General features: G+C 51.8%; 1 protein-coding gene across 3 annotated transcripts in view; it reads left to right on the forward strand.

Moving 5' to 3' along the window:
• NOL4L (nucleolar protein 4 like) overlaps positions 1-25562 on the forward strand; it is a 63371-nt gene that overhangs the window by 21046 nt on the left and 16763 nt on the right. Inside the window, exons 3-5 of one of the 3 annotated variants that reach the window (XM_066561384.1) lie at positions 483-594; positions 5068-5177; positions 21274-21415. In XM_066561384.1, coding sequence (XP_066417481.1) covers positions 483-594; positions 5068-5177; positions 21274-21415 — 364 coding nt within the window. Of the gene's footprint in view, positions 1-482; positions 595-5067; positions 5178-15215; positions 15287-15666; positions 15736-21273; positions 21416-25562 lie in introns of those variants that run through there. The other 2 variants (XM_066561385.1, XM_066561386.1) reach the window with 2 other exon arrangements.

Raw genomic sequence — 25562 nt, forward strand, 5'->3', positions numbered from 1 at the left:
TTTGGAAAAATGTTTTCAATTCCCTAGATAAAATATGTCACAGAAGTGCAAAGTATTATTAACAGTAATTGATTGTCATTGTGGGAAAAAGTGACCTGCCCTTACAAAAGATTAATGGATTCTTCAGGTTACTGGTGTGATGGTAATTAACAATGCAAACAGAGCTGATGAGGCCTTACTTTCACATTTGATTCTTACGCGTTCATAGCTTTGCTCTTCCCAGACTCCAATAGGGAACGGGAAGGAGTTTCTGGGAAGGTGTGGGTATGCAGGGATACCAAAGGCCTGTTCATTTGTGTTGTGGTGCCTCAGTGGCACACCAGTTACCCTCCCAAGGCGTTCCCCTACCAACAGCTGCTCTGGAGGGAGGGATTTAGAGCTGGAGGGGACAATACGTGGCTACGAGCATGTGCCCGTGGTCCCTGTGCTCTCCACCCCGTTCTCCATCTCCCAGGACCTACAGCTCTCTGTTGTTTCCCCAGATTGCAGAGACCTATGCTTTCCTCCCGAGAGAGGCTGTGACCAGGTTCCTGATGAGTTGCACTGAGTGCCAGAAGAGGATGCATTTCAACTCCAACGGCCTGGAGCCCAAAGGTAAAGGCGAGTGGCTTCTGCCAGCAGAGCTGACTCTGCATTTTGCACCAGCACAGTGCCACCAACAGCTGCCAGACACTGTCCTGCCCAGGAGATACATCCTAACCTAAGGGTTTTCCTAACCTGGGATATTTTACATGAAGGAATTGCTTAAACCTGCTCCTTTCAGCTTTGGGAGCAGAAGCAGCCTGGCTTTCTTTCCAAGCCTTCCCCAGTGCTGCCCAAAACATGGGTCAGAAATACCACAGATATGGCTGCAATCAACCCTTGATCATGTGAAGGTGGAAACCTCAATGTCTATAAAAATAACCTTAAGTTTTTTGCCCTGGAACTGATAATTTTGTATTGAAAGACACAGAATATGTCTGAATAGCTGAAGTTTCTGATAAAGAAGCGATTTACACTTAATTACTAGATAAGCACGGGATCCTGAGTTAGATAATGGCAAGTGTTTTGGCAATCCCAGTTACACTGTGCCTGTGTACACACACAATTAGTGTGGCCACTGAGGTGGTTGACTCCTTATGGTTCTTTTGTGGGCAGTTCCAATCTGCAGCTTCTTAGGTGTAAGAGAGAGCAGGAGTGGGAAGAAGATGGGACCAGGTTCTCTTCCAGAGTAGCTGCTTAAATGTTTGTGTGGTTGTTTTCTGAATTACAAACTTGTTTTTCATGGTCAAGTGCAAAGCAAGTGCAAAGTGATGTTGATTTCAGCTATTAAAATTGCTACTTTAAAGAAAAAACCTGAGCAAACTGCTGGGAGTTGGTCAGTTTCAAAAGTGGCAAGGCAAAGTGGCTCATTTGGCAGCTCTTATCAGGAAGGGAAGCAGAATTTAAGGAACAAAAGGCCCAACAATTGAGAATTTCTTGTATTAAACTGTTTACTGCTGGGAGCAGAGCTATGGACATCCCAGAGGTTTTGTGTAAGTGGATTATGTGCCATCTATCCAAAGGTAGTGACTGAAATGCTTTGTACTCATTATATTTTTAAAAAACTCTCAAAAACTCTCCCAAACAGCTCCATGTGAATTCTATTAGTTGAAGCTCCATTACCACTTCCCACTCTGCCAGCTAAGGGCCTGATCCCTCTTTCCAATTACATCCAGAAAATTTTGGCCTTGCTGGGAGCAAACCTGACCTTCACATGGATTACACTGCATCCATCATGGGAGAGGGTCCTTCACAGAGTCACAGACTGGTTGCGTTTGGAAGGAACCTTAAAGTCCCTCTCATTCCAACCCCTTGCCAAGGGCAGGGACACCTTCCATTAGATCAGGTTGCTCAAAGCCCTGTCCAACCTGGTTTTCCTTCAGGGGCTTCCACCCACCCACCATCCTGCATCTCCTGTGCCTCTCCCAGCAGCACACACCCATCCCAGTTCAGAGGCAGCTCTGGGAACCTCTGGTTCTGGATATCCCCCCCAGTGTGTTCTGGATATCCCCTTCAGTGTGGTCCTAGCTGTGGGAACCATGATCAAGGCTGACACCCATCTGTCCTGAACAAATTTATAAATTAATATCAATTTGTGAATATTTTCATAAACCTTCTGCCCTTAGCAGTTCTCTTAAAAATAAATCAACCAGGAATACAAAGGATCCCACAGGTAAAAAGTCTTACCCACCATGAATGAATGAAAGGACAGAAGTGTTTCTCTGTCTGAATAGCACCTAAATAGTGACGAAGTACATGTGAAAATGCATTGAGTAGATTAGATAAGGTTACTTTTCCTGGGGAAGGGTGTCTGATTTCACTAACACGTATTCAGAAATTTATCAGGAGCAAATCACCTAAAAAAACCACTGGGGTCATAGAAGAATTACTGAGGTGTATGCACGTGCATACACACATTCAGGCACATACAGGTAAAGTTTAACTCAGTAAGATGACAAAATTTGAGTAATTCCCATCTCTTTCTACTTCTCTTGTCTGTGAAAGAAATCTGAACACATTTAATTTGTGATCACAAAAATCCCTAATTAAATATATCTGCCATCAAACCCTGCAGGGCACCCACATCATTCATAAAAGCAAATTGTCTTGCTTGTGGGAAGGTTTGAATGTCACTGGACTTCACTGGGATCTCTTTACAGTGGTATTAAATTAGGAGTAATTCTGGTGGAGTGATAAAAATGTGGAGCTAGGATCAAAACCATTTCTCCTTGTTCCATCTGTGTGTCCAACATGTGGGGCATGTGATAGAGATAACTGCAAAATGAGCTAAAGGATTCCTGGAGCTTCCTCTTGTGGCACAGGATGTGAGGATTGTTCCCGTGGAGCCCCCCAGGCCTTTGAAAACAAAGGTTTTCTTTCTTTCCCAGATAACTTAGCAAAAAGGAGAAAAAAAAAAAAAAAGGGGCTTGGTTTCTTGGGCTCAAGCCCTTCTGTAGTGCAGTTGCACAAATTCACAAATTTGTGTCCTCAAATGGGATTGTTCCAAATTTACATCAGAATGGTTCCAGGCAGAATCTAAGCACTAAAAGATCACTTACCTCCCTCTTCCTCCCCATCTGAAGTTGCTGAGCTGCTCCTGTTCAGCTTCATTCATCTCTGCAGCGCTGAGCAGTGGAGTGGGGAATGGCAGGAGAGCAACTTATCATCCTCAGGGATCCCAAACACTCCCCTCACCGTGCCTGTGCCTCAGCAGAGAGCAACTTATCATCCTCAGAGATCCCAAACCCTCCCCTCACCGTGCCTGTGCCTCAGCAGAGAGCAACTTATCATCCTCAGGGATCCCAAACACTCCCCTCACCATGCCTGTGCCTCAGCAGAGAGCAGCTCTATCTGTGATACTCTGAGCAAATGCTTTCCCAAATTCTTAGGGACTCAGCCAGCTGGGGCAGGTTTAGCTCCTGTGAAAAGCTCCCCTAGCATTGGGATTTTAGCATCTTTTAATCACAGCACAATAAAGGTTTATTTTGGGTCCTACAGAGACATATAAGTGCTCCTAGTCTGTAGGTCAAAGCATGACAGAGACAGCTGACATACAGCCATGAGAAAAGATGGAGGAATCAGTTTACAAGGTTCCTAAAAGCTTTGGACCTTCCTGTTTGGGCAAGTTGATGACTTGAGTGGCACTGGCCACCCTTCCCTGCACCCACAGGCAGGAATGCTCCATCTGCCCAGGAATGGACCAGATTAACCTGAGAAAAAAAGCATTGTATTTCCATGGACCCAGTCAATGTCTTGATAGAGAAGATTTGCAAAGACCTTTGTGATGTTTAAGTCGATTACAGGCAGTTTTGGGGTCAGGTAATTTCCTAATCAGTCATGATAGATGTGGTCTTTCCAGAGGTGTGAAGCATCTTCAGGTCTGCTGAGTTTCAACAGGATTTTTTTACACTCAGCATTTCTGAGAAGCAGGCCCATTAGGATTGGGTTGATGGCTTTTCTGAGGTGCTGTAAAACATTTTGTGAAGGCTTTTTTTCAAAGGGCTCTGTCACACATGCCTGTGAAACCAGTGACCCCAGAAAAAGCAAGGCAGCCAGGGAGATTCAGAACCAGGAATGGAAACCTCCCACCATAAGTTCACCTTCAGCTCCTGAGAATCCTTCTTTCCCTGCTGCTTAAGCTCCCTGTCCAGTGGGTACCACACATCCCTTCAGCATGTGCTGGAAGGCTGGATTAATTCCCCAGACTTGCATCTGCCTGTGCTGAGGGCAAAGAGATCTTGCTTGTAGCCACCAGCCATCCCTGTGGACAATGGCAGCTTTCCTCCTGCACAAACCCATTCTGAGAGCCTGAAAATTCAGTGTTAGAACAGATCATTCCAGCAGCCTTCATGTTCTGTGTCCTGCAGGATCTGTAGTGGTTGTGGCAGAGCAGAAAAATCTTTGAGAATTCAGAGAAATCACTGAGAATTTGCTTTGTGGACTCGGCCTGGCCAGACAAAGTGATTTGCAGGAGCATCCAAACCTGGAGCCATCTCTAGAGCTCAATGTGATGCAGCCAGAGGAATCAACAGGAACAATTTAAATTAAAGATCTCTAAAATTAAGTTTGTGCTTTAATGAGGATGTTAAAAATAATCTTCATCACCAGATAGAGATACTTAATACGTTGCCTTAATGTTAACTCCTACCTGAGGGAATCCCAGCAAAATTGGCAAGACTTTGCAATGCTGAAGCAAGCTGCAAATAGATCCTTGTTCATCATCCCCTGCATAAATCCCATGTGCATGGAAGCACTTCTGAGGCTTCAGCAAGACTCAATTTCTTCCTCAGGTTTGGGGGACACTGAAAAATTATACATTATGTGTAGTTTTTTTCACAGGTGACAGCAATGCTTTTTTATTTATTTTTTTTTTCCAAGACAACATCTGTTCTGTAATTATGTTCTTGGTGGGGTCATGTTCTTAGAGGAACCTTCTCTCAGCGGGTGGCTCTTGCCAGGGATTTGAAGTTCTCCTGAATACCCCTGAGTTACAAGAACATACCTGCAGGTCCCTCATCTAAATAAAGCTTTTCCTCTGTTCTTCAGAGAGTGAGCCACCTTCCTCCTTGGTTTCTGGGATCATTGACTACAACATGCCACTCACCTCGACCTACCTGAAGCAGATGAAGCTGCGGGTGATGAATTCCCAGGAGCAGGTGAGTGATCTGCCCGTGCCGAGGGGCTCAACGGAGAATGGGGAAGGGCACTTGGATTCCAGGAGGATGTTTTTGGGAATGCCTGGTTTGTCTGAGCTTGTGAGGCTCTGAGCAAGCACAGCACGTTGGGAGGCAGTGTATCCTGCATCTCCTGGAAGCTGAGCTGCTTCAGAGTTGTGCCAGTGGAGAGAGGCAGAGATGGGGTTGATTAAGTTGTAACTGTCTGCTTGTTCTTTAGACATACAGTTCTTCTAAGAAATTGTTTTAAAAATAAATATGGCAAGTAGTAATTTGTTTATCTCCCACGGATGTCTGGGAGCTTTAGCAGATGGGGTCTGAAGCCCAGACCTGGCTTTGGTTGCTCTGGGGCTCTCTTAAACTGCTCAGCAACTTGAGGGGTTCAGCTGCAGCCGCTCCGCTCCCACGTCAATGTGGGACACGGCTCTGTTGTTTGGTGACAGTGTTAAGCCACTGGATTTTGCTTTGGGGATGTATGGGGCACCCTGCCACAGGATTATACCCAGGCTGTGCAATTTTCTGAAGTTCTGCAGCTGCAGAATTAGCTATGGGAACCTCTGTGCACCATGGAAACAGTCTATAAAAAGAAAAGTATGTTTTACTTGCTCCCCACAATCTGCACTGGAAGCCAGTGCTGGATTTTCTTTCCAGCACTCTGAAACCTGAACCTGATTTCACACATTGCTGCCAGTGGCAAGATGTGACAGCATTTGCATGGTGCTGTGGTGGAAAACATTGCTGGGAGCCTGAGCACCCGATGGGGGCTTTTATCCAGCAGCTTCCTAAAGGGATGTGGGTTAGAGCATCATTGCCAGGGTGTGAAGTGCCAAGTGTGGGTTTGCTGGAGGGATACCGAGCTGCTCTATCACTTCTGTTGTGAAACCTTCTTGCTGGAGGACAAAATGGCATCTGGTGGGAAGCACTTCTGTGTCTCAGAGCTTTTTCCTTTGCACTTGTTTGACACTTGAGTGATTTCAGGATTTGTTTTAGGTTTTAAAAGGTGAAAGGCTGATGTGCCAGGTTTTGTGCTCATGATGGGTCAGGCAGTAGAACTGTGGACAATTTGGGGGGCAGCTGGGCTGTGCAGATGGAGTGGGTGGATGTGCCCCTTTGTGCCATCTGATTGCTACTTTGGGACCACTTCTGGATAAATAGGCCAGCATGTTCCAATGACCTTTGGGTTGCTCAGTGTTTGCTGGGTCTTGGTGCAGCTCCTGGCAGAGTGGCATTGGTGTGGCAGACCCTGCAGTCCTGTTCTTCACCAAGGTCAGGGACTCAGGGCCATCCATGAAAGCTGGCTGTGCTTTCCAGCATTTGAGGTGGTTGCTTCAAGTTAAGTTTACTACATACAGAGGACTGAGTAGTTTGACTTGTAGCCATTTATGCATTTTCAACCAGTTCCTCTTGGCTCTGAAGCTGCTTAAGGGAAGTGTGCTACAAAGCTTCATTAAACTCCTGTATGCAGTTTATGCAGGTAAATACTGACCTTGCAGTTTGGTCTTACTCCCAGGCTAGCAAACCACCCAGAAGCCGGGAGGCTTCAGTAGTGGATCTTGAGTTTTTGAGCTACCTGCTTAGGGATGCTTGTTTTGAGAACTTTAGTTGGTAATTTAGAGTTCATCCCCTGAATTTTGGTGCAGCAGTTTGCACTGCAACTGTCACTAGATCGATATAACGTGCTGCTAACATGAATACTCCTGAAGCTTGCAGAGATTGGAATAGAAGCATATGTCATGCAGGAACAAAAAGGGACCAGCTGAGGCAACCAGCAGTTGTTGGTTTAGATCATAAATCAAATGGTTTGATGTTATTCCCTGCCTCCAAAGTTTTCCTTCTCCTGTGCTCCTGTCGTTACACTGCAGCACAGCTTTCGAAGCTTTTCAAGCTGTAGCAGCCAAGGGAAAAACCTGTTTGGAAGAAGTAAAAATTGCTGTTCACTGTATTACTGAAACTGATTCCTGAGAGCAAAGTAAAAAAAGGATCAGTCCTATTGCTCAGACTTCTGAAGCGTTGAAATTTTCCATCATGGCAAAAGTCTGGAGAGGATTCAGATGGCTGGGGAAAATCCAGCAGGATTTGAGTGCAGTCTCTCCTGACATGGGACGTTCCCTGGCTTCCCCTGAGGAATCAATAGAATTATTTAGGTTGAAAAGATCTTCAGGATCATTGAATCCAACCATTTCCCCAGCACTGCCAAGCCCACCAGTAAACCATGCCCCCAGGTGCCACACTGACATGGCTTAAATCCCTCCAGGGATGGTGGGCAGCCTGTTCCAGGGCTGGACAACCCCTTTGGTGAAAAAATTTTTCCTGATTCAACCTAAACCTCCCCTGGTGTAACTTGAATGAAAACAAGTGCCACACTCCTGAGGCAGCTGTGGCTGGACCTGGAGCTGCTAATGCTGAGGCTACCTGAAGATAATGTGTGTAATAATGCAAATAACAGGGGTCAGGTCCCTCCACAAGCACTCCCCTGCCAATTTTATTCTATTTATTCATACACTGCACTGGAAAGAAAACAGTGCCATCCTTTTTTTCCTGGAGGAACCTGGCAGTCTGTGTGGAGCATGGTGTGTGAAACAAGGGCTGTGTGACACAGGGTGATGGTTAGGGTTGCACAGTTCAGGTGTTGCAGCTTTTGGAGTTCCAGGTGTTTGCCAACTGAAAGAGCCCTCTGAAGACAGTAGAAATAATTCTGACTTTTAAGCAAATGCAAAACAGTCAGAAAATACAACCTCCTTCTTAAATTTGCCCTATGCAGATATCCCCTGCAAGGGTTTTATCTACCAGCACATCCAGGCTGCTCTCGCTGAGCGCTGCCACTTTGCTGCCTCGCTCTCACTAACATTTGATGGTGTTAATAGAAATAAATTAAGCAGTGGACTCATGTTTCCCTTGGCTTTGGCCAAAAGCAATTATTTGTATGCAGCAGCACCAGGAGAAACTCACTTCACTTAGGGTAACAATGAGTGAATTTATGCCAAAGTGGCCTTTTAACTTCATTATTCAGGGAAAAAAAATAGTGCATGTAAGCGTAATCTATTAGTGCTGCTAAGCACATCAGTATTAGGGCACCAGTGTCTCCAGAAGGAAGCACAGCCAGGAGAACCTTAAAGAAAGCATTTTATCCCTGCTTAGGGACAAAAAACTGTCAGAAAAGAAGCTCTTTATGTGGTTGCTCACAAAAGGAAGAGTTCCCACAGAATATATCTCTATATATTTTTTGGAGTCCGAACATCTGTTCTGGGACAGTGGAAAACAGCAGAGACCCGTGTTGCTTATACTGGGTTCAGTAGGACATGCAGGTTCTTCTGGAGTGGGAACCTTCCTTTATCCCCATTTTTTTACCAGTTCTCACATGTGTGAAAAACCAAGCCCCTTACCCTTTCCAGGGTGCTGAATTAGCCCCATTTCATAGTATCTACCAAAGCATTAAGCATCTCTGAACTCCCGACTGTCCCAATCTAGCAGCAAAAAGGAATGAATAGAAGATATTTGATATTTATCTGTAAAGATCCTTCCACTTCATTTTCAAATGCTAAATATTAGCATTTTTAAATGATTGGTTATTCTACTGCAGTCATTTTTCAGACAATCTTTTCTGTTATTCAACCTCAGCCTTGGATTTATTTTTTATGCTGCTGTTGGGCAGGGTTTCCACTGGTGACAGAAGGAATAGAAAGATTTTAAGAGGACAAATCTCAGCACTGAAATGCCAGGCTCTCTCTGCTCCAGAGTTGTTGCTGCTACCTTGGCAGGAACAGTCCAGGGCCAAGTAACCAGGTTTAAATGATACAGAAACGTTTTCAAAGATTGCTTCAGTGGCTGCTGGCAGAAGGTCACGCAATCAGTGAATGGCAGGAGCTGCTCTTGGATGGGAAATAAGAAGAGTGTTTTCCTTGTTGCTATGGCTTTGATGCACTGACTTGTGTTTGAGAGGGACAGAGCCTTGTCCTGCACCATCACACATCCCATCCATCCAGTAATTTCCCTGTAAGCCTGGAGTGTGTGACAGTGCATGGATGTGAGGTGGTTTTCAGAGCGCTATTTCAAGCAATGTTTTAGCTCAGACAGCTGGATCATCCTGGAAGGGGGTGCAGGGGCTTAAATCCCATCCATGTGCAAGGAGTTGGTCTTGTCTGGTGCTGGTGAGGATCAAGCCTCTGCAGGGTTTGAGAGCTCACAGAGCCTCATGACCAGAGGCTGGTTGGCAATGTGAATTCCTCTCCTTTTTCCCTGGCCTGCCCATTACTGTGCTTGCTCACTTCAGTGTCTCAGAGGCTCTGAGAGCAGCTAAGATGCATCTTCCCCTGGCAGCTCACTCCCTTCCTTCTGCTTTGGAGCCATCTCCAGCCAGTCCTGGGGGTGCAGAAAGCAGGGAGGGGAGCCTGCAGCCACACAGGAAGGCACACTGGGTTTTCATTTTCAGCCTGGAAGTTCAGTAGTAAGAATTGCAGACATCTCATTCCACATAGTCCAGACACCAGGAGCAAATTTGGCAGAGCTGGCAGCTGCTGGACAAGCCCTAGGACCTGGATTTAGCTGTTTTATGTAGGCATCCTGAAGAAAAACTGTGTGTGTTCACAGAGGTGAGGAGGGCAGAAGCAGGCAGTACTTGACAGGAAGTGGGATAATGCGTTTGCATCACATGAGGATGATAAGGTACTTCCCAGTCCATTAAAGAGGGTGTTAAACATCTCCGGGGGAATAAATACCTCTAGATCAACTTGACTTGAGCTCTAGATAGTTCTCATTCAAGAAGTTTTGTCATGGTTTGGGATATTTGTTTCCTGATGCTAATTTTTAAAACAATTTTTGAGCACTGGAGAAGTTCCTTGAACACACCCTTAGGCACAGAAGGGAGCACCGGCCGTAGGCACAGGGAGACACCGAGTCAGGAACAGATTTCCTCGCTGCTCGCCTGCGCAGCCCTCTAGTGGGGACAGAGCTTCTGCCGCCGGGAGCCGGCTTTGCCTGGGAAACTTCGGATCTGCTCTAAACCGCAGAGTTAGTCCGGGCAAAGCCAGGTCCAGCTGTCACAGCAGCGTTCTTTACTGGCAAAGATGCTTTAGGAAAACTTTCATCCTTGGCCTAAAGGCTCATGAGATGCAGGAGGTCAGATGACCGATCCATTTAGCCTGGTTTCACCCTGGTGTGAATGGGTGGCTTTCAGTGAAGGGCAACTCTTTTTTTTTTTTACTGGCAATTAACTCTGGCATTCCCAGCTAGTAAAAACTCGGCAGCTTTTATTTCCCACTGTGTGGAGGTGTCAGGTCCCAGTGCTCCAGGTGAGCTCTGTTTGTTCAGAATGACGTGTGCTGTGAGCAAACAGTGTGAGACCAACGTGGGCAGGCTGGGGTCGGTCCTGCCGCTGCAGCTCTTGTCTTCCAGTGAGAAGTGCTGCCAAGGCTCTGGCTCTTTGCTGTTTTGGGGCTAATCACGGTGTTTTCTATAATAAAGGAGGTGGCATTGCGTGTTTATAGTGGTGCTGGGGACAATTCACCCCCCTGAAGTACTCAGGTGCATTTAGTTGCTCCATGTCACAGCTCCAGTCCATTCTTGTGCACCAGTGGTCCCTTCCCCACTCTCTCTTCACTTCCCTATGGTGTTGTGCAGCTCAGCTAAGGTCCTGGAGTAGTGGCTGGGGGATGTTTAGAAGTTTCTCTGGCTTTTAGTAGGGCTGTGGTTGTCATGCAGATCCACCCCTGGGACATTGGGACTGATCACTCTCACCACGCACACCTTTCCTGGGGCCTGTTACCTGGTCTCAGAAGCCTGCTACAGCCAAGCTGCAGGACCTTGTGTCTGGGAACACTGAATAAGCAGGGCCAGAAGGCTCTCTATCTCTCTTTATTCCTCATTTCTTCCCAGTACATTCTCTGTTTGGTAAGGAGAGCTGCTGCCCATCCCCTTGTGTGCTAACCAGCATCAAAGGCAGCTGTTCCCAGTAGAACTGGAAATGAGGTTTTGGTTCAGGGTCTGTAAAGTGGGGCTGGGGAAGAAGTAAAGATGTCAGCCTCAGAGTGAGGAAAACACAATTGCAACATCCATGGAGTAGTCTCATGGATCCAGTTGGATCTGTCTTGTTCCTGTGGAAAGCTGTGCATGGTGGGCTGTTCTGCATCATCTCAAAGCTCAGGTGCTGACGTGCTGTACACTGACTTTGATCAAGTCACACAAATAGCTGTTTCTTAATTGCCTTCTCCCTTTAAAAAGGGGATAATACCTTAGAGAGACTTCTGAGGTCTTGCTCACTAATAAAGCTCTTCAAGATCTTGGATGGCAACTACTTTGAGAGTGCAAACTGTTATTAATGATTTCCGTTATTACAGAAGATGAAGCTGTGTGGTTCAGCTTTTTAACCTTGAATTGTGTGCTTGCTTTTGTTTCTGCTGCTGTTCAACCTGCACGGGCAGGTTTGCACCTTGTCTGCTTGCACACACCCCTCAGACCCACACCAGGAGTTGTGTGTGCTCAGAAGGAGCTGAGGAGTCAGTTTTACTCACAAGGATGGATTCTGAATTGTGTGGAATGCTTGAGAATGGCCAAAAATGGGTTTAATGAGGGTTCTGTGTGTGGTTACTCAATTCTGATTTGGGGGAGCAAGAGATAAGCTGTGAGGGCTGTCCTCACTGTATAGAGCAGTGCAGACATCGCTGCTGGGGCTGTGTATTTGGGCAGTGGAAAGGAATGTTAGGGGATATTTGACTGTCAGGGACCTGTCCCATCAAACACCCATTCCCTGTACACCAGAAGAAGAAAATTCTATCCACAGAAACAACTCCTTTCCTGCTCCTGTATTTGGCAGTGACTGGTGTGAAATACAGAGCTGTATTTCCTTTTCTTCTCTTGGTCTTGGCTCCTGGGAGGAGAAAACCCCTTTTATTGATGCCCATGCCAGATACTAACCACTGCTGCTTCTAAGGAAGGAGTGATCAGGATAAAGTGGGAATACAGCCCTTAGTCCACAAGGAACCTGGTCTATAATGAAGTTTCCCAAATCTTTACCCTCCATTTTTAACCTGACTCTGCTCTGGATGGCAGATAAGGCACAGTGTGGATAAAAGCTGTGTCTGCCCCTCATGCCATGCCCTCCCTCAGTCCCTCCTGCCCATTTCCCTCCTGGCCTTGCCCCAAGAGAATCGCATTTCACTGCTTATTCCTCAGCAGGGTTTGATGGTCACGGAGGACCCAATGCAGGAGGTCCCGTTTGTTATTTAACCTACTTTTCAGAGGCACAAGAACATCAAGTGACTCGCACAAGGTCGTCCATGAGTCAGTGACTCCTCTGGCGTGATGGCCAGAGCCTGCAGTCCCTGCTCCCACCACTAGATCCCTGTGCCCACAATCCATAGCACCACAACCATTCAATTAAGCTCCTGCAGCGCCTTAAATGTCGTGTATTCCTGGGTTTGACAGCAGTCCTGGTATTCTTGTGGAGCCTTGCCTTAGGAAATGACAACAGATGAGGTCAGGTCATTGTTAGCGATGCCCTTGGAAGCATCAGTGCCTGGTGCTCGGGCAGGCTCTGTGGTGGGGGTGCTGTCACAGCTGGGACATGGCTCTTCCCAGGACCTGCAGCTCGGCTCTGGGGGAATCCAGGAGGACCCAGGGAGCCCCAGGGTCTCTGCATGGCCAGATCTGTGTCCATGTGAGGGGGCTGGCAGGTACCAGAGGTAATGAACACATTGTGAAGAGAGAGGGAAGGAAGTGACTTATAAATAATATATTTGATGTATATTATATATATGATATAGTAACAGCAGCACTGGTTTGTTATGGTGTGCGTTTTTTTTAATGTGTAATCTCGTAAGGCACTTACCCTTGTTCCTGACAAGTCGATAAATTATTATTACCAATTCTATATCTAATTGCCAGTTATTTCCCCCTAGACAATTTGAATCCGAAAAGTACCCACTAGAAAGGCGCTTGGAGGGCCGTTTCCCAGAGCCTCCCAGGCTGTTTCTGGAGGCAGCCCCTCTTCCGCTGGTGAGCCCCACTTCTGCCAGCCTCGTGACCCCGTGTGCTGGCACAAACAATTGCATTTCTGTCGGGCTCATGACCCCACTTGTAACGGCGGTGACCCCCCTTGGGGTCAGGACCCCTCTCCTGCACAGGGAACAGCTCCTGCCCAGCAGCTCTTGCTGAATGGCTCTTCCTCCCTCACTCCCTGTGTGGACCCGGCTGTTCCACACTAAGTTTGCCGATGTGAAATTTAGGTTAATCCATTTCCAAAGTGGATTAAGCTAACCCACACAAAGGCACTTAGTATAAAATAAGAGTGTCCACATGGTGAGGCAGCACAGAATAGTGACTGTGCTTCAAACTCGCATCCTGGCCAGTTTGTGTCCTCTGCAAGCTCACCAAATGGAGGGACAGGCACTCTGTTCCCAGGGGATGTGCTCTCTCAAATGGCTTTAAGCCGCTCTAGCTTGAAGCCAAAGGAAGTGCAAGGAGTAAACAAAGCCCAGCAATGGGAAGGGGTTAAAGCCCGCTCTGCTGAGGTCCTCGGCAAGGCTCCTGTTCACCTTAAATGGTCAGGATTTTATTTTAGATTCAGGGAGGAGCAGCAGCCATGGAGCTGGAAGGGAGTGTAGAGAAGTCCCTGTGGCTGGGGGCTCACAGCCTGCTGGCCTCCCAGCCATCCGCCTCCTGCAGAAGGCCCTCAGGGCTCCCGTGCTTGCATTTCAGCCTCTGGCTCCTGACCAGCCTGGAGGACGTGGAAATGTAGTGAGTGATGCCCATTTTCACCTCTGGCCTCAGATCTTCCTAAGCCACCCTCTTCCCTTGCCTCTTCCCTGGCAGTGAGGTGGTTAACGCTGGAACAGATAACATCACAATTGGACATCCCCACTAACCCAAACCTGGCAGTTCCCATGCTGTCTCTGGCACCATTTCTGGTACCAGCCTATTGCAGGCTCGACACTGAACTGCTACACTTGGTTTGTTTCATAAACCATTTCCTTTGTAACCATTAAATAGTGAAACATGAGGTGGGCTGGGGAGGGGGGATGCTGCAATGCTGGCATCCATCACTGTGGTAGGGATCACCATCCCATCATGGTGATCCCAAACTAAGATAGAGGTCATTGACCCACTGCCCTCGGAGCCCAGCCTGGGAGTGAGTCCCAGCCTGGGGGATCCCAGGACCCCCAGTGCTGCCCTGCCAGAGCTGGGGCGCAGCATCCCCATCCTCCCGGGGATCTGGCAGCCGGTGCCCTGCCCAGGGCTGTGCTGGGCAAGCCGCTGGTTTGCCAACAGCCCTGCTCCAGCCTTCGGAGGCTGTGGCGGCGGCTGATGGTGCTGCCGGCAGCGCGGGGTTCTTCTGCTCCCGCGGAGCGAAGGAGAATCCTCGGGAACAAAAGGATTCGGCACCGCGGCACCCACCGCGCGGGGAAGGGGCTGCGGGACCCCCCACGCCCGGGGCTCGCTGCAGGGGCCCCGCACTTACACCCGCGCACGGCCGGACCCAGGGACGGAGCTGCCGGGGCCGCACCGAGCCGGACGGGCACAGGGTCCCCGGGCCGGGCCGTGACGGGCGGCAGCCTCCGGTGCTGTGCAGAGCGGAGGGTCCCCGGATCGGCTGCAGCCCCGCGGGCCGTGCGGAGCGGAGGATGCCCGGGCGGGTAGCGGCCCTCCCGGCCGATCCGAACCGATCCGTACCGTGCCCCGGCCGCGCATTCTCGCGCTCTCCAGCAGGCGCCCGGCCCTGGACATTGTCTCCTCCCGGGGAAGGGCCCTCCCGGCCCTCCACAATGTGCTCTTCCAGGCGCGGCTCCGCGCCCCCCGCCGCGCCCGGCCCGGTGCGCCCGCCCCCCGCGGCCCCGCTCCCCTTCCCCCGCCGCCCCCGCCCCCTCCGCCCGCGGCCGGGCCCCGCTCGCCCCCCTCCGCCTCCCCGGCCCCCCCCCCGGGAGCCGGGAGTGACGCGCTCCGCAGCGCCGGCCCCTCTCCCCGGGCAGCAGCTGGCTGTCAGCCTCTCCGGAGCGCCGCCAGCCCGGGCCCCCTCCCTCCGTCCCTCCGTCCCTCCGCCCCGCGCTCCCCGCCGCGCCGCCGGGCTGGCGCAGGCCGGCAGGCCCCGGGCTCCGCTCCAGGTAGGCGCCCGCCCGCGGGGGGCTCCGCTACCGGCCCCGGGGCGGCGGGCGGGGGGAGATGCGCGGGGGCTCCACGCGGCCGCGGCGCTGCGGGGCTGGGGAGGAGGGGGGGGGGCACCGGCGGGCGGGGCGGGGCGGGGCGGGGGGGGGGCGGTGGCCGCGGGGCCCGGCCCCAACTCCGGGGGGAGCGGCCGCCCCGCGGCCCCGGGAAGTTGCGGGTCGCCCGCCCGGCTGCCCGGCGGCGGGGGGGGGAGGGCGGCGCGTCCTTCCCCGCGCCCGGCGCGGCTCCCCCGCGCCCGGAAGAGCACAAAAGCGCCGAAGAAAGTGGGAGGAGGCGGCGGCGGGAGCGCTCCGTCCCCGGCCATCCCCGGGCACCGGCCCCGCGCCGCCATCACCAGCAGCCCCGACCCCGAGAGGGGATTGTGCTGGAAATAGCCGCCTCCCTGGAGGTAAAGCCCTACTTACGTGTCAATCCTCGCCGCACGCTGAGCCCCGCACACGCGCGGGCAGGGCTCCATCGCGGGTGTATCTGTTTACCTGCGGGAGGGGGTAGGACGGGGACGGGGACTCTCGCCCGGCGCCTCGCACCTCGCTGCCGCGGGGACACACGCGTGGGAACCGCGTCCCACCGGGGTCCCGCGGCCGTCGGGGAGGGTGGGGACAGGGGGACCCCCGGCTGTTCAGCCCACAGCGCTGCTCCTCTTGGCCACCGCCTCCAAAACCGGGTCCGTCCCCCCCCACACCCCGACACTCGCTTCCCGGTGCTGGGGGAAGAGCAAAGTGCCCTTTCACACCGCGCGGTATCAGTCACCGTCCCCACCTCGCATGGAAAAGCAAACGCCTGTGAGCAAGTTCAGGTGCGGGGGAGGCAGGTGCGGGGCTCCGGGGTGGTGGTGGTGGGAGTCGTGCAGCCCGGTCCCCCCAGCCCCGCGTTCAGCACCTCCCCGCTGAACAGCAGGAACGGGGCAGCGGCTCCGGGAAGGGGCTGCGGGGCCGCCCCCCGCCCTGGCAGCTCCCCGCGCCTCGGGGCTGTGGGAATGCTCGGGGGGTTCCCAGAAGAGCTCTTAGAGAAGGGGGAGGGGGCGAAGGGGATGAGCTTCCCTTCCTCTTCCATTTGTCGTTTGCCGTTAAAATCATCTGTTTTGCCCATTTTCGGGAACTAGGAAATTACTCGGGTTTTGCCGGGTCCCGTAGAAATCGGCGGCAGTCGCGGTAAATAAGGACGTAAGTGACCTGACAAAGAGCGCCGGGGATGTTCTCTTTGGTGTGGGAATTGTACACACGAGTAGGCAGCGCAGTCACAGCTCACCGCCGCCACAGCCCGCGTACACCCGTGTGCTGCGAGGCTGCTCGGCTCTTTGAGGCGATGTCCACCACAGCGTTTGCGGCTGCAGTACCAATCTTTGACCCGGAGTGTTTTATCTTCCATTAGTAAGCCTTTCTCTGCGCGGAACTGGTTAAGTTAGGGTCAAATCTGGTTCAATACCTTCTTGGCATGCTCAGAGGGCTGGGTTTAAACAGTGGCTGAGACGGAGATGAGGCTGCCTTCCTGAGAGCTCGTCCCTGCGCGCCGCTGCCGGGGGTCAGGGCACCGGGAGCTCTGTCCTGGCCAGGTCTGGCAGGTCCGGGGGTGCCTGTGCCGGGCAGGTCGTGCACGGCCCCGGCGTGGCAGTGGATCAGCTCTGGGGGCTGGCAGTCACGCGTTGCCTTTTGTTGATTCTAAAAACACGGCTGGTTGTGGTGGGAAGCTGAGCGTGGCTGTGTGCTGAGGAGGTTGCACGGCACACAGCCTCGGTTCCTGCTCCGCGGAAGGAAATCCCATCGGGATAGTAGGCTGTGGCGTGAAAGGACATGCTTTAAAATAAAAGGACTTAAAGAGAGAAAATAAACCGTCCTGAGACTCGGAGCTTGGCATATTAAACGTGAGGCACAGCATGTAAATGACTGGAGAGAGATTGGAAGGCAGTCCCCGAGAAACTGAGCCTGGCTGTAAAATAAGCAGGTTACCGATAGTCTTGCATATATTTACGAGGTTATAAGAGTAGCTTCCCCCCCTGCCCTGCTCCAGCCCGTGCTGTGAGAGGTTGCTCTCCAGGAGGAAGAGCTTTGGTGAAGAAACATTGTCTAGCAATTACAGCCTTGCAGTCCGGGGGGCTTGATTAGGTTTCTGGATCTGCCAGCGACTCGTTGTGTTCTTGGACCAGCCAGGGTGGCTGTCAGTACCCGGGGTTTCCAGTTTTGTAATACGAGGAGGAGTTTTCTAACTCGCAGCGAAGTTGGGAAGTTGGGAAGCTCAGCGGACACTTGCAGGCACAGTGCTTGAAGATCGTGAATGGAAAGTGGGACAGAAATGTGGAGTGTGAGCCCTGCACATGTGAGTGTCTGCTTCTGCTCGGTAGAAAATATTGGCTGTGAATGTCTGTAGAGCAGCTGTGAATGTTGGACTGGAGATAAGGAGAGAAGCAAGGATTTTGTTTTCCAAACCCTGAGTGGTGCCGGGAGCCCCGCTCCGATGTTTGGGTGTGCCCTGTGAGTGCAGCAGCAGGATCTGACTTCCCCTTGCAGAGAGGAGCTCTGCTGCCTGACCCTTGATCGCTCAGTCCCTTGAACATTGGAAACAAAGCGATGGGACTTTACTGCGGGGTGAGGAGATCTCTCCGGAGAGCTGGGAAAGGCAGGAAGGAGGAGGGCGGCAGCAGCAGTGCTGGGGTTCAGGGTTTGGCTCTGGGCTGGCTGCTCGGGGCGCCACTGGCACTTCCATCTCTGCCACGAGTGGTGTGGAACTGGGGAAAAGGCAGCAGGTCCTGAGACAGGCACTGGTAATGGATTGCATTCTGTTTTCTAATGAAAGTTTCATTTGAAGTTTGTTTACAGGAAAGAAGAAATTAGCAGAGGGAATTCTCCTGAGAACCCAGAGAGGAAAAAGAATGAGCTGCCTGACTTGCAAGCCAAAAGAGGGTGGAAGGGTAGATTACATTTACCGTATTGCTCCGAGTCGTGGCTGTTGCTGCTGTTGAGAAACGCTTCCTTGTTTGGCTGGATGGGGAGCCCACTGCAAGGCTCAGCCTTCAGCCAGGTTACTGGCATCCAGGGAGATTCAGAGCTCCCACCTAGCCAGAAATTTTGATCTTGCTCTGGTGTCCTGTGCTTTGAGGCTGGATTTGTGCTGAGCTGTGTTGCTGTCCCTCTGCTCCTGGCTGTGGCTGGGCAGACAGTGCTGCTGGGGCCTCCTGTCCCTGTGATTGTCCCTGGTGTGAGGAGGCAGTGCCAGCAGTTCATGGGCAGCACTTGGAGGTCACAGTGTTCAGCCTTTGGTCTCTGAGGGGTGTGCTGAGGCAGGAGTTTTCTGGTGGCCTCTGGTGTCCCTACAAGCAGTGAGGAATGCAGCCAAGGGCAAGTGCAGGATGCCAGAGCGGGAGTGATGGAGACGGCCAGAGCCACTCTTGAGGCTGGGGCTTTTCTCTTTATTTACTAAAGAGGCACAAAGGTGTGAGGAGTTCCTGGGGCACTGTGGTGTGGGCAGAGCCAGGTGGTTGCCCAGACTCAGCGGGCAGTGGATGCTCTCTCCGCAGTTCCCACTGCCAGGAAGGGTTCTCCTGCTGCCACCTGCACGTTTGGCTTTGCATTCTCTTGGGGTGGGCTGTGCATTGGGAGCTCTGAGATGCTGAGAAGTTCATGCCATTGGCATTTTGGCCAAGGGTATTAGTGCTGGAAAGCAGAAAGCTCTGGCTGGAAAGCAGAGGGTGACTTTCTGCTGGTGGCTGAATCCTGGATGGTGGACGTGTGACAGCCTTGTTTAACTTGAGTCATTTATAGCTTATCAGTTTCTGGTTTGATAGCCTGAGTATTTCTAATAATAGGCGAATGTTATTGCACCTCAAGAGAATTGTACACATTTATAAAGCACTTTCTATTGCATGTGCATGTGAGGCATCCTTCGTGTCACTGCTTCTCCCCCATGCTTGAGTGCGTGGAGTAGGTGATGCCTCCTGGGTTGTGGTTTGGGTACTGAGGCTCAATGTCCTCTGCACCTGAGCCTGAACAACCTGAAAACATTGTGGGTCACTCCTTGGGCTCCTCCTCCCCACCGGACAGGTGAGAGACTGTGGGCAGCAAGGACCTTGGCATTTGCATTTGTCTCTTAAGCCTGACAGTAATCTTGAGTAAGCCTTGTGAAGAAGGCCAGATATTAGGGTGGCTGCTTCCCTGCAAATGCTTACAATGAAGAGACTATTTATAGTTTGCAACAGGGAGACCTTTGCAGTTCTGTTCCTGTACGTACAAGATGGAGTTTCTGGAGAGGCAGGATTGCTTTGTGGCTGGTGTGGCAGTGGAGCTGTGCTGAGCCAGGGACAATGTGCCTGGCCCTACCTTCTGAGCACTCCTGCTCAGCTCCACCTGGGCACAGGGGGGCTGCTCAGGGACACCTGGTGGGTCTGGGGTCAGGGTGTCCCCGTGGGGGGCATGCATGGGGCTGCCGAGCCATGTCCGTCTGTCCATCAGTCCGTCCCTTGGTGCGTGCAGGGTTTCACAAGCCGTAAATTCCAGGAAACTCCCCGGGAGGCACATGGAGGGAGCGGGCTGGGGCCAGCACGAGCCCTGAGCCAGCAGATGTGTCTGCAGGGACGAGGAGCTGGGAGGAAAAGCACAAACCTGTCTTTAAAGACATTTGTTTGTTCACAATAAAAACTATCAGCCAGCGGCAGCCAGACAGGGCCGTTTTTATGAGGAGCAGGCGTAGGTTGGAGGGGTGCTGCCAATTACTGCTTACACGGAAAGGGAGCGGGGATTGTATTTTATCTCAGGACCAGGGGGAGGGTAAAAAAAACAAGAGCAGAGAGGTTTACAAGCCTTTGAAATGTTTCAATCAAAGGAAAGCAGAGTTGAAAGCGGTTCTGGAAACATTTTCGGTGTTCCCCTGCACCCCAGGGCTGTCTGTGCCCCTGGCTTTGGGAGGGGAGCAGGGAGAGGAAGGCAGATAAAGGGATCACCAGCATGACCGTGTCCATACGGGAGCACGTATCTGCTTCCTCCCAAGCTTTGCATTGGGAGAGTTCAGCCTGGGGAGGTCCCACAGCCCCTCCTCTCATTCAGGATCTCAGTGCTGCTTTTATGATGATGGTTTTGAAATCCTGTGGCTGACCTTTCCGGCACTGGAAGCAATCCAAGGGCTGTGTCTCAAAGTACTGTAAAGGTTAGTGAGAAGGGAGAGAGGGAGAGAGAAAATGTCCTTTGAGCTGCAAAAGTGGGAGAGAGGAATGTCATCTATGCCATCGTCAGGGAACAGGCAGCTGGCTGGGGTCCCTGGCCTGAGCTGGGGTGTCCTTGTCTCACTGGGGACCTCACTCCCCCAGCTCCTTCCCAAGGTGTGTGCTGTCATTTTTGATCTGGGTACAGAGGCAATATCCCTCTGGAGAGGTCTGGAGGAGCCTCCTCTGCAGCATCAGGCAGTGCAGATCTTTGGGGATCCATACCTATGTGCAGATATGCCCCAGAAGCCGCTCCTGCTGCTGCCACTGCTCTGGTGATTCCTCGTGTAGCAGATGATTTGATCTCAGAAAAGTCCAGGTTGTTTTATGGAGCCATTTCTTGCCTGTCCTCAGCTCCCCCACGCCGCCGCCTTGCCAGGAGCACACTGGGGTGGATGGAGATTAAAGGGTAAACTCCAGGGCTCAGCCATCCGCTCCTACAGGATGTGAGCTCTTTCTAATTGTCCTCAATTAGAGACAGTGCCATTGCTCAGGCAAGTCTTCAGGCAGGAAGCAGAGCCCTGGTCCCTGCTGGGGTAGCCACCTCGCCCTGCACAGGGAAGGGCTGCTTGCTGTGGCCTTGGGAAGCCCAAGGGGCCAGCACGGCTTCTCAGGGCGGGGAACAGGAGCTGCCCACCCAATTGTTTTTAGGAAAGGAGTGTGGTGAGGAGATGTTAAAGCCAGAGAAAGGAGGAAAGGAAATAGCTCCATGAGTTAACCCTTTCCTGTTGCCTCCAGGATGAGACGTCGGTGAGCAGCGAGGACTTTGATATGAACGACTCCACATGGATCTCAGCTGACCAGCACCTGAACTCCAGCCTGAGCCCCAGCCAGGACGAGAGCATGCGCAGCCCGCAGAACCTGCACGGCCACGAGGACGGTGAGTCCCCCAGCGGGCGGGAAGAGCCCCAGCCTCTGCCACAGGATGTTTTTGTGACTGATTAAACATTAACCAGTCCTTTCTGATCAGGTGTCCCCACCTGTGGGATGGATTTCATATCAGCTCAGAGCTGGCTTCCAGTCCTTCCAATTTAGCCTCTGGGCTCCTGCTCAGCCAGGGCCCTGTCCAGCTTGTAGCTGATGGTCCTTCTGCCTGGGGCTGTCTCCCAGCTCCTCCAGAAAAAGGCCACTAAATCCCCTTCTAAGGGGAGGACTTCGTTCCCCACATCCTCCTCCCAGGTGATGAGGAGAGCGCTGTTAGTTCTGAACACAGGGAGGATGCCACGGCTTTGCGAGACAGTCACAGGTTTCTGTGTTTGGAAAGCTGCACCTTTGACAGGTCTTGCATCCCCAGGCAAGAAATTGTGAATAATCTGCAGCAGCCACAGCGATGCTGAGCAGGGTGAACGTGGGTGTCTCCTCCCTCGGGGAGGGCGGCTGGAAGGGCTGAAAGCAGCACACGTGGGCTGGGTGGGAGGAAGTTTTGTGAAGAGAGGTGGCGTGTTGCGTCTGTGAAACATGCAAGCTTAAAATACAAGAGCAAGTAAATAAGTGGTAAAAGTACAAGTTCAGGTCAGAGTTCATCACTGTGATGCTTGGGAGGATTTGGTGGTTGGACTGTTGCTGGCTTTTTCTCAGGAGGTTGAATCCCTCATTGTCCCAGCCTGGCTGCTGCTGGGAGTGCAGGGAGGAGCAGAGGAATCTGAGGAACAACTGAGACTGGGTTGGTCCTGCTTTAAGAAAGGGGACTGGAAAACCACTCCCAAAGGAAGAAAAGGCTTTTGTGCTGGCAGGTCTCTCTGGAGTGGCTTTTAGCTGGTGGTGTAGCTAGTGGCAGGGATGGTAGAGACAGAAGGGGCTCTCTTCAATCCTAGGGACAGCAAGGCCACTGCTCTCTTCAATCCAGTGAGTTGTGGCACTTCAGTTTCCATTGCAAATCTGCACTTTTGGGAAACTGCTGGTTTTCCCTAGCCAGCCCCAGCCCCAGAGCCAGGCAGCCTTGGTGAGGATGTGAAACCTGACTGCACAGCACTGCATCCCAGAGGTGGGACGGGCACTTCTGCTTGCCCAGGGCCCCAGGGGGCTGTGTCTTGGCAGGAAGAAGAGTGTTTTGGTGGTGACACAGTTGCTCCCATAGAAGCTTTTGGCTCTTCAGGACTAGGCTGCAGCCTCCACCCCAACAAGCCCAGCTCCTGATCCCTGCAGCCTGACCAGGTCTCTCTGTACCCCCTGAACTTTGCCATTCTCCCACTGGGACATTTCAGGCTTGTGACTTAGCCCTCACCACTGAATTCCCAAGTCTCATTTACAATCTAGAATGACACAGTTTTGATCCCTTTGCTGAACACTATTATTGAACAGGACAGTAATTTAATAAGAGACTCACGTATTTAGGCAAATCAAGATGTTCTCACTAAATCGAAATCCTCTTTCTGTCTGCGCCCTCTTAGGAATTGCTTCCAATTTTTCATGCCCTGTGGTTTTCCTTCAGAAGCAGGTGTCCTCTTTGGGGCTCTTCTTGGCTCCTTTAATTTCTTTCCTAAGGTTCAGTGATGAGAAATAAAGCAGAAATAGTCCCATAGGAATGCAAGTGTCCCTGGTGTCAGCATCAGCTGAACTGGGTAGACTTTGGTGGATCAGAAGTGATGGTGTCAAAAAAATAAGCAAGCCAAGCCTAGGGTGACAAATGAGACCCATACAAAAAAAACCCCAGGAATTGCAATATTCACCAGGCTGTCACACTTCAGAAGCATTTTGTGGACTGAGGTTTTGTGCCTATGGGAATGTCCATGATCTGAATCAGAGCTCTAAATGCAGACGATGCTGCCTTATGCCAGTCCCTCTGCCAAACCAATGCTCCCACCCAGGAATGGAGCACACACAAGAGTGGGGATGGGAGGAGGACAATGGAGTAACCCAGGAGGGCAGTGGGTGGTTAAAGGAGAGGAGCATGGAGCAGAGGAGCATGTTGTGAGAGGAAAAGCAGATTACTGCTGTGGGGAAGGGAACGTGCACAATCAAAGTCTCGACCACTCTTCAGTTTCCTCTTCTCTCAACCAATGGAAGCTCTTTTTTTTTTTGGAAACAAATGTGTTTTCCGGGCTCACACAAGCTTGCTAAGGCTGTGCAAAAAGTGTGAGTAACCAGCCCACATAAGCTGTGGAGCCTTCTTGGAGCCAAGCTGGCCAAGCTGCCAAAGCAGAGTGCCTGCACTGGGGCAGCCCAGCTACTCCCAAGCTGGAAGTTTGCCCACATCTCCTGTGCTCAGTTGTCCCCTGTGCCCTGAGGAGTCCTGCGGAGCTCCAGCCAGTGCAAAGTGATCCCCACACATCCCCTGCAGCCAGGCTGGGCTCAGCTCCGGGCATCCTGGAGCTGCAGAGGGATCTGGTTGCACACCACGTCCTTCAGTTGGGAGCTTGTTCAGGACTGGATACTCTCCGCCTTCAGGAAAACCTTCTGAGTTACTAAATTGGTCCTGCCTGCTGCTGTTTGACGGGTGTGATGCTTGGAGTGTGTCTGCAGTGAAAGGCTTGCTAAAGTATAAAGTTTTAATGAAGAGTTGCCTAGTAGGAGAGCAGTATCGTCTGACACGCTTGTTAAAGAAGTCCTGTTTAAAGGACCAAAGCACCAGCTCCATGTCTTTTCAAGGCCTGGGAGTGGCAAATGCTCTTCTGTGGCATAGAGTAGAGCTGTTTGAAATCCAGAGAGGCAGGAGAGCAGGGAATTGTCATCCCATGCTTTGATAAACAGGTACCTGCTAAATCATCAGAGACCTAAAAAGCATCTGGGACAAATGCCAACACCTTCATTGTCCTGGGTGCCCAGAAGCCTTGGCCCAGTACAGCCATGCTACAGCTGGAGTCAGCCCTGGAACTGCAGGGAGAGCAAAATACACCTAAAGACTTGGGAGGGCTGTGGACAGAGCAGGCACTGTCAGGGGAGCCAGGGTCCCTGCTGGGTCAGTGGGCACATGGTGGGACTTAGGACTGAGCAGGGACACTGAACACACACACACACACACACTCGCTCCTTCCATTTTCCTTTGTTACTCATCCTGCGGGCCCCAGCACGGAAAACATGAAGCTCCCAGCAACATCCCTTCCCAGTCGGATGTTGCTCACAGCGTACGTGCCCGCAGGAAGCCGAGGGCTGCCCAGAGCAACAGCAACATCCACACAAACTCTGCTGCTGGAGCGGAGCTATTGTGCTGGACATCCTGGAGGGACACATCTGCCGGGGCCAGCACACGCTGGGAGCAAAGGGACCTGAATGCTGCACCATCCTGCTGTCTGAGCCCACCTCCATTCCTGAAGGCATCCCATGCTCAGTCCCCGCTGAGCACAGGTCCCAGGCCCTGGTGCTGTGTTGCTGTGGCAGTTTGAGCTGGGCTCTGTCCATCTTCAGAGCCTCTCTGCTTCCACAGGCAAGCACTGCACTAGAAACTTCTCATTTCAGTGTGGTGTGAGGGGTTGAGCGGGGTATCCCACCACAGGGGTGCTGTGACTTTCTGCCAAGTGCAATGCCCTTGAAAGTAAAGCAGGAGTCAGACCCCAAACCTCAGTGTGTGACATGGAAAAGTGCTTGAACTCATATAGAAGAGCCTCTGTCTTGCCCAGTGACAGGATCCACCTTGCCTTGTCCCTGTACATCCTGCTGCACTGCCCAGGATCAGTGCTCAGCCCATAGGCAGGGCTTGCTGCTCCCCAGCCTCTTTTGAAGAGCAGGGAAACCTCCTGAGTGTATGGTGTGCTTACTCTGTGTGGGGAACATGGGGTTGCTTCGTGGCACCATGTTGGACTGATCCCCTTGTGCTGAGATCCCCACGTGCCGTCCTCGCTTGACTGGCAGGGTCCCCGCTGAGTCTGTTCTGCCCGGAGCAGCAGTGGCTAATCCAGACCTTGGAGAAAGGACTTTCTTAACCTACTTAACTGTGAAGGCACATGCTTCTTGGGGGCATCCCTTGAGGCAGCTGGCTGGGGAGGCTTCTGAGTGTTGGGGACATTCCTCAGGAGTGCTGCAAGGAGGGACCTCAAGGACATGTGGGCAAGCATTATTTCCAGATTCTGTCCCAGGGGCTGGTAAGGTGT

Source organism: Molothrus aeneus, chromosome 17, assembly GCF_037042795.1.
Source record: "Molothrus aeneus isolate 106 chromosome 17, BPBGC_Maene_1.0, whole genome shotgun sequence".
NCBI lineage: Eukaryota > Metazoa > Chordata > Aves > Passeriformes > Icteridae > Molothrus > Molothrus aeneus.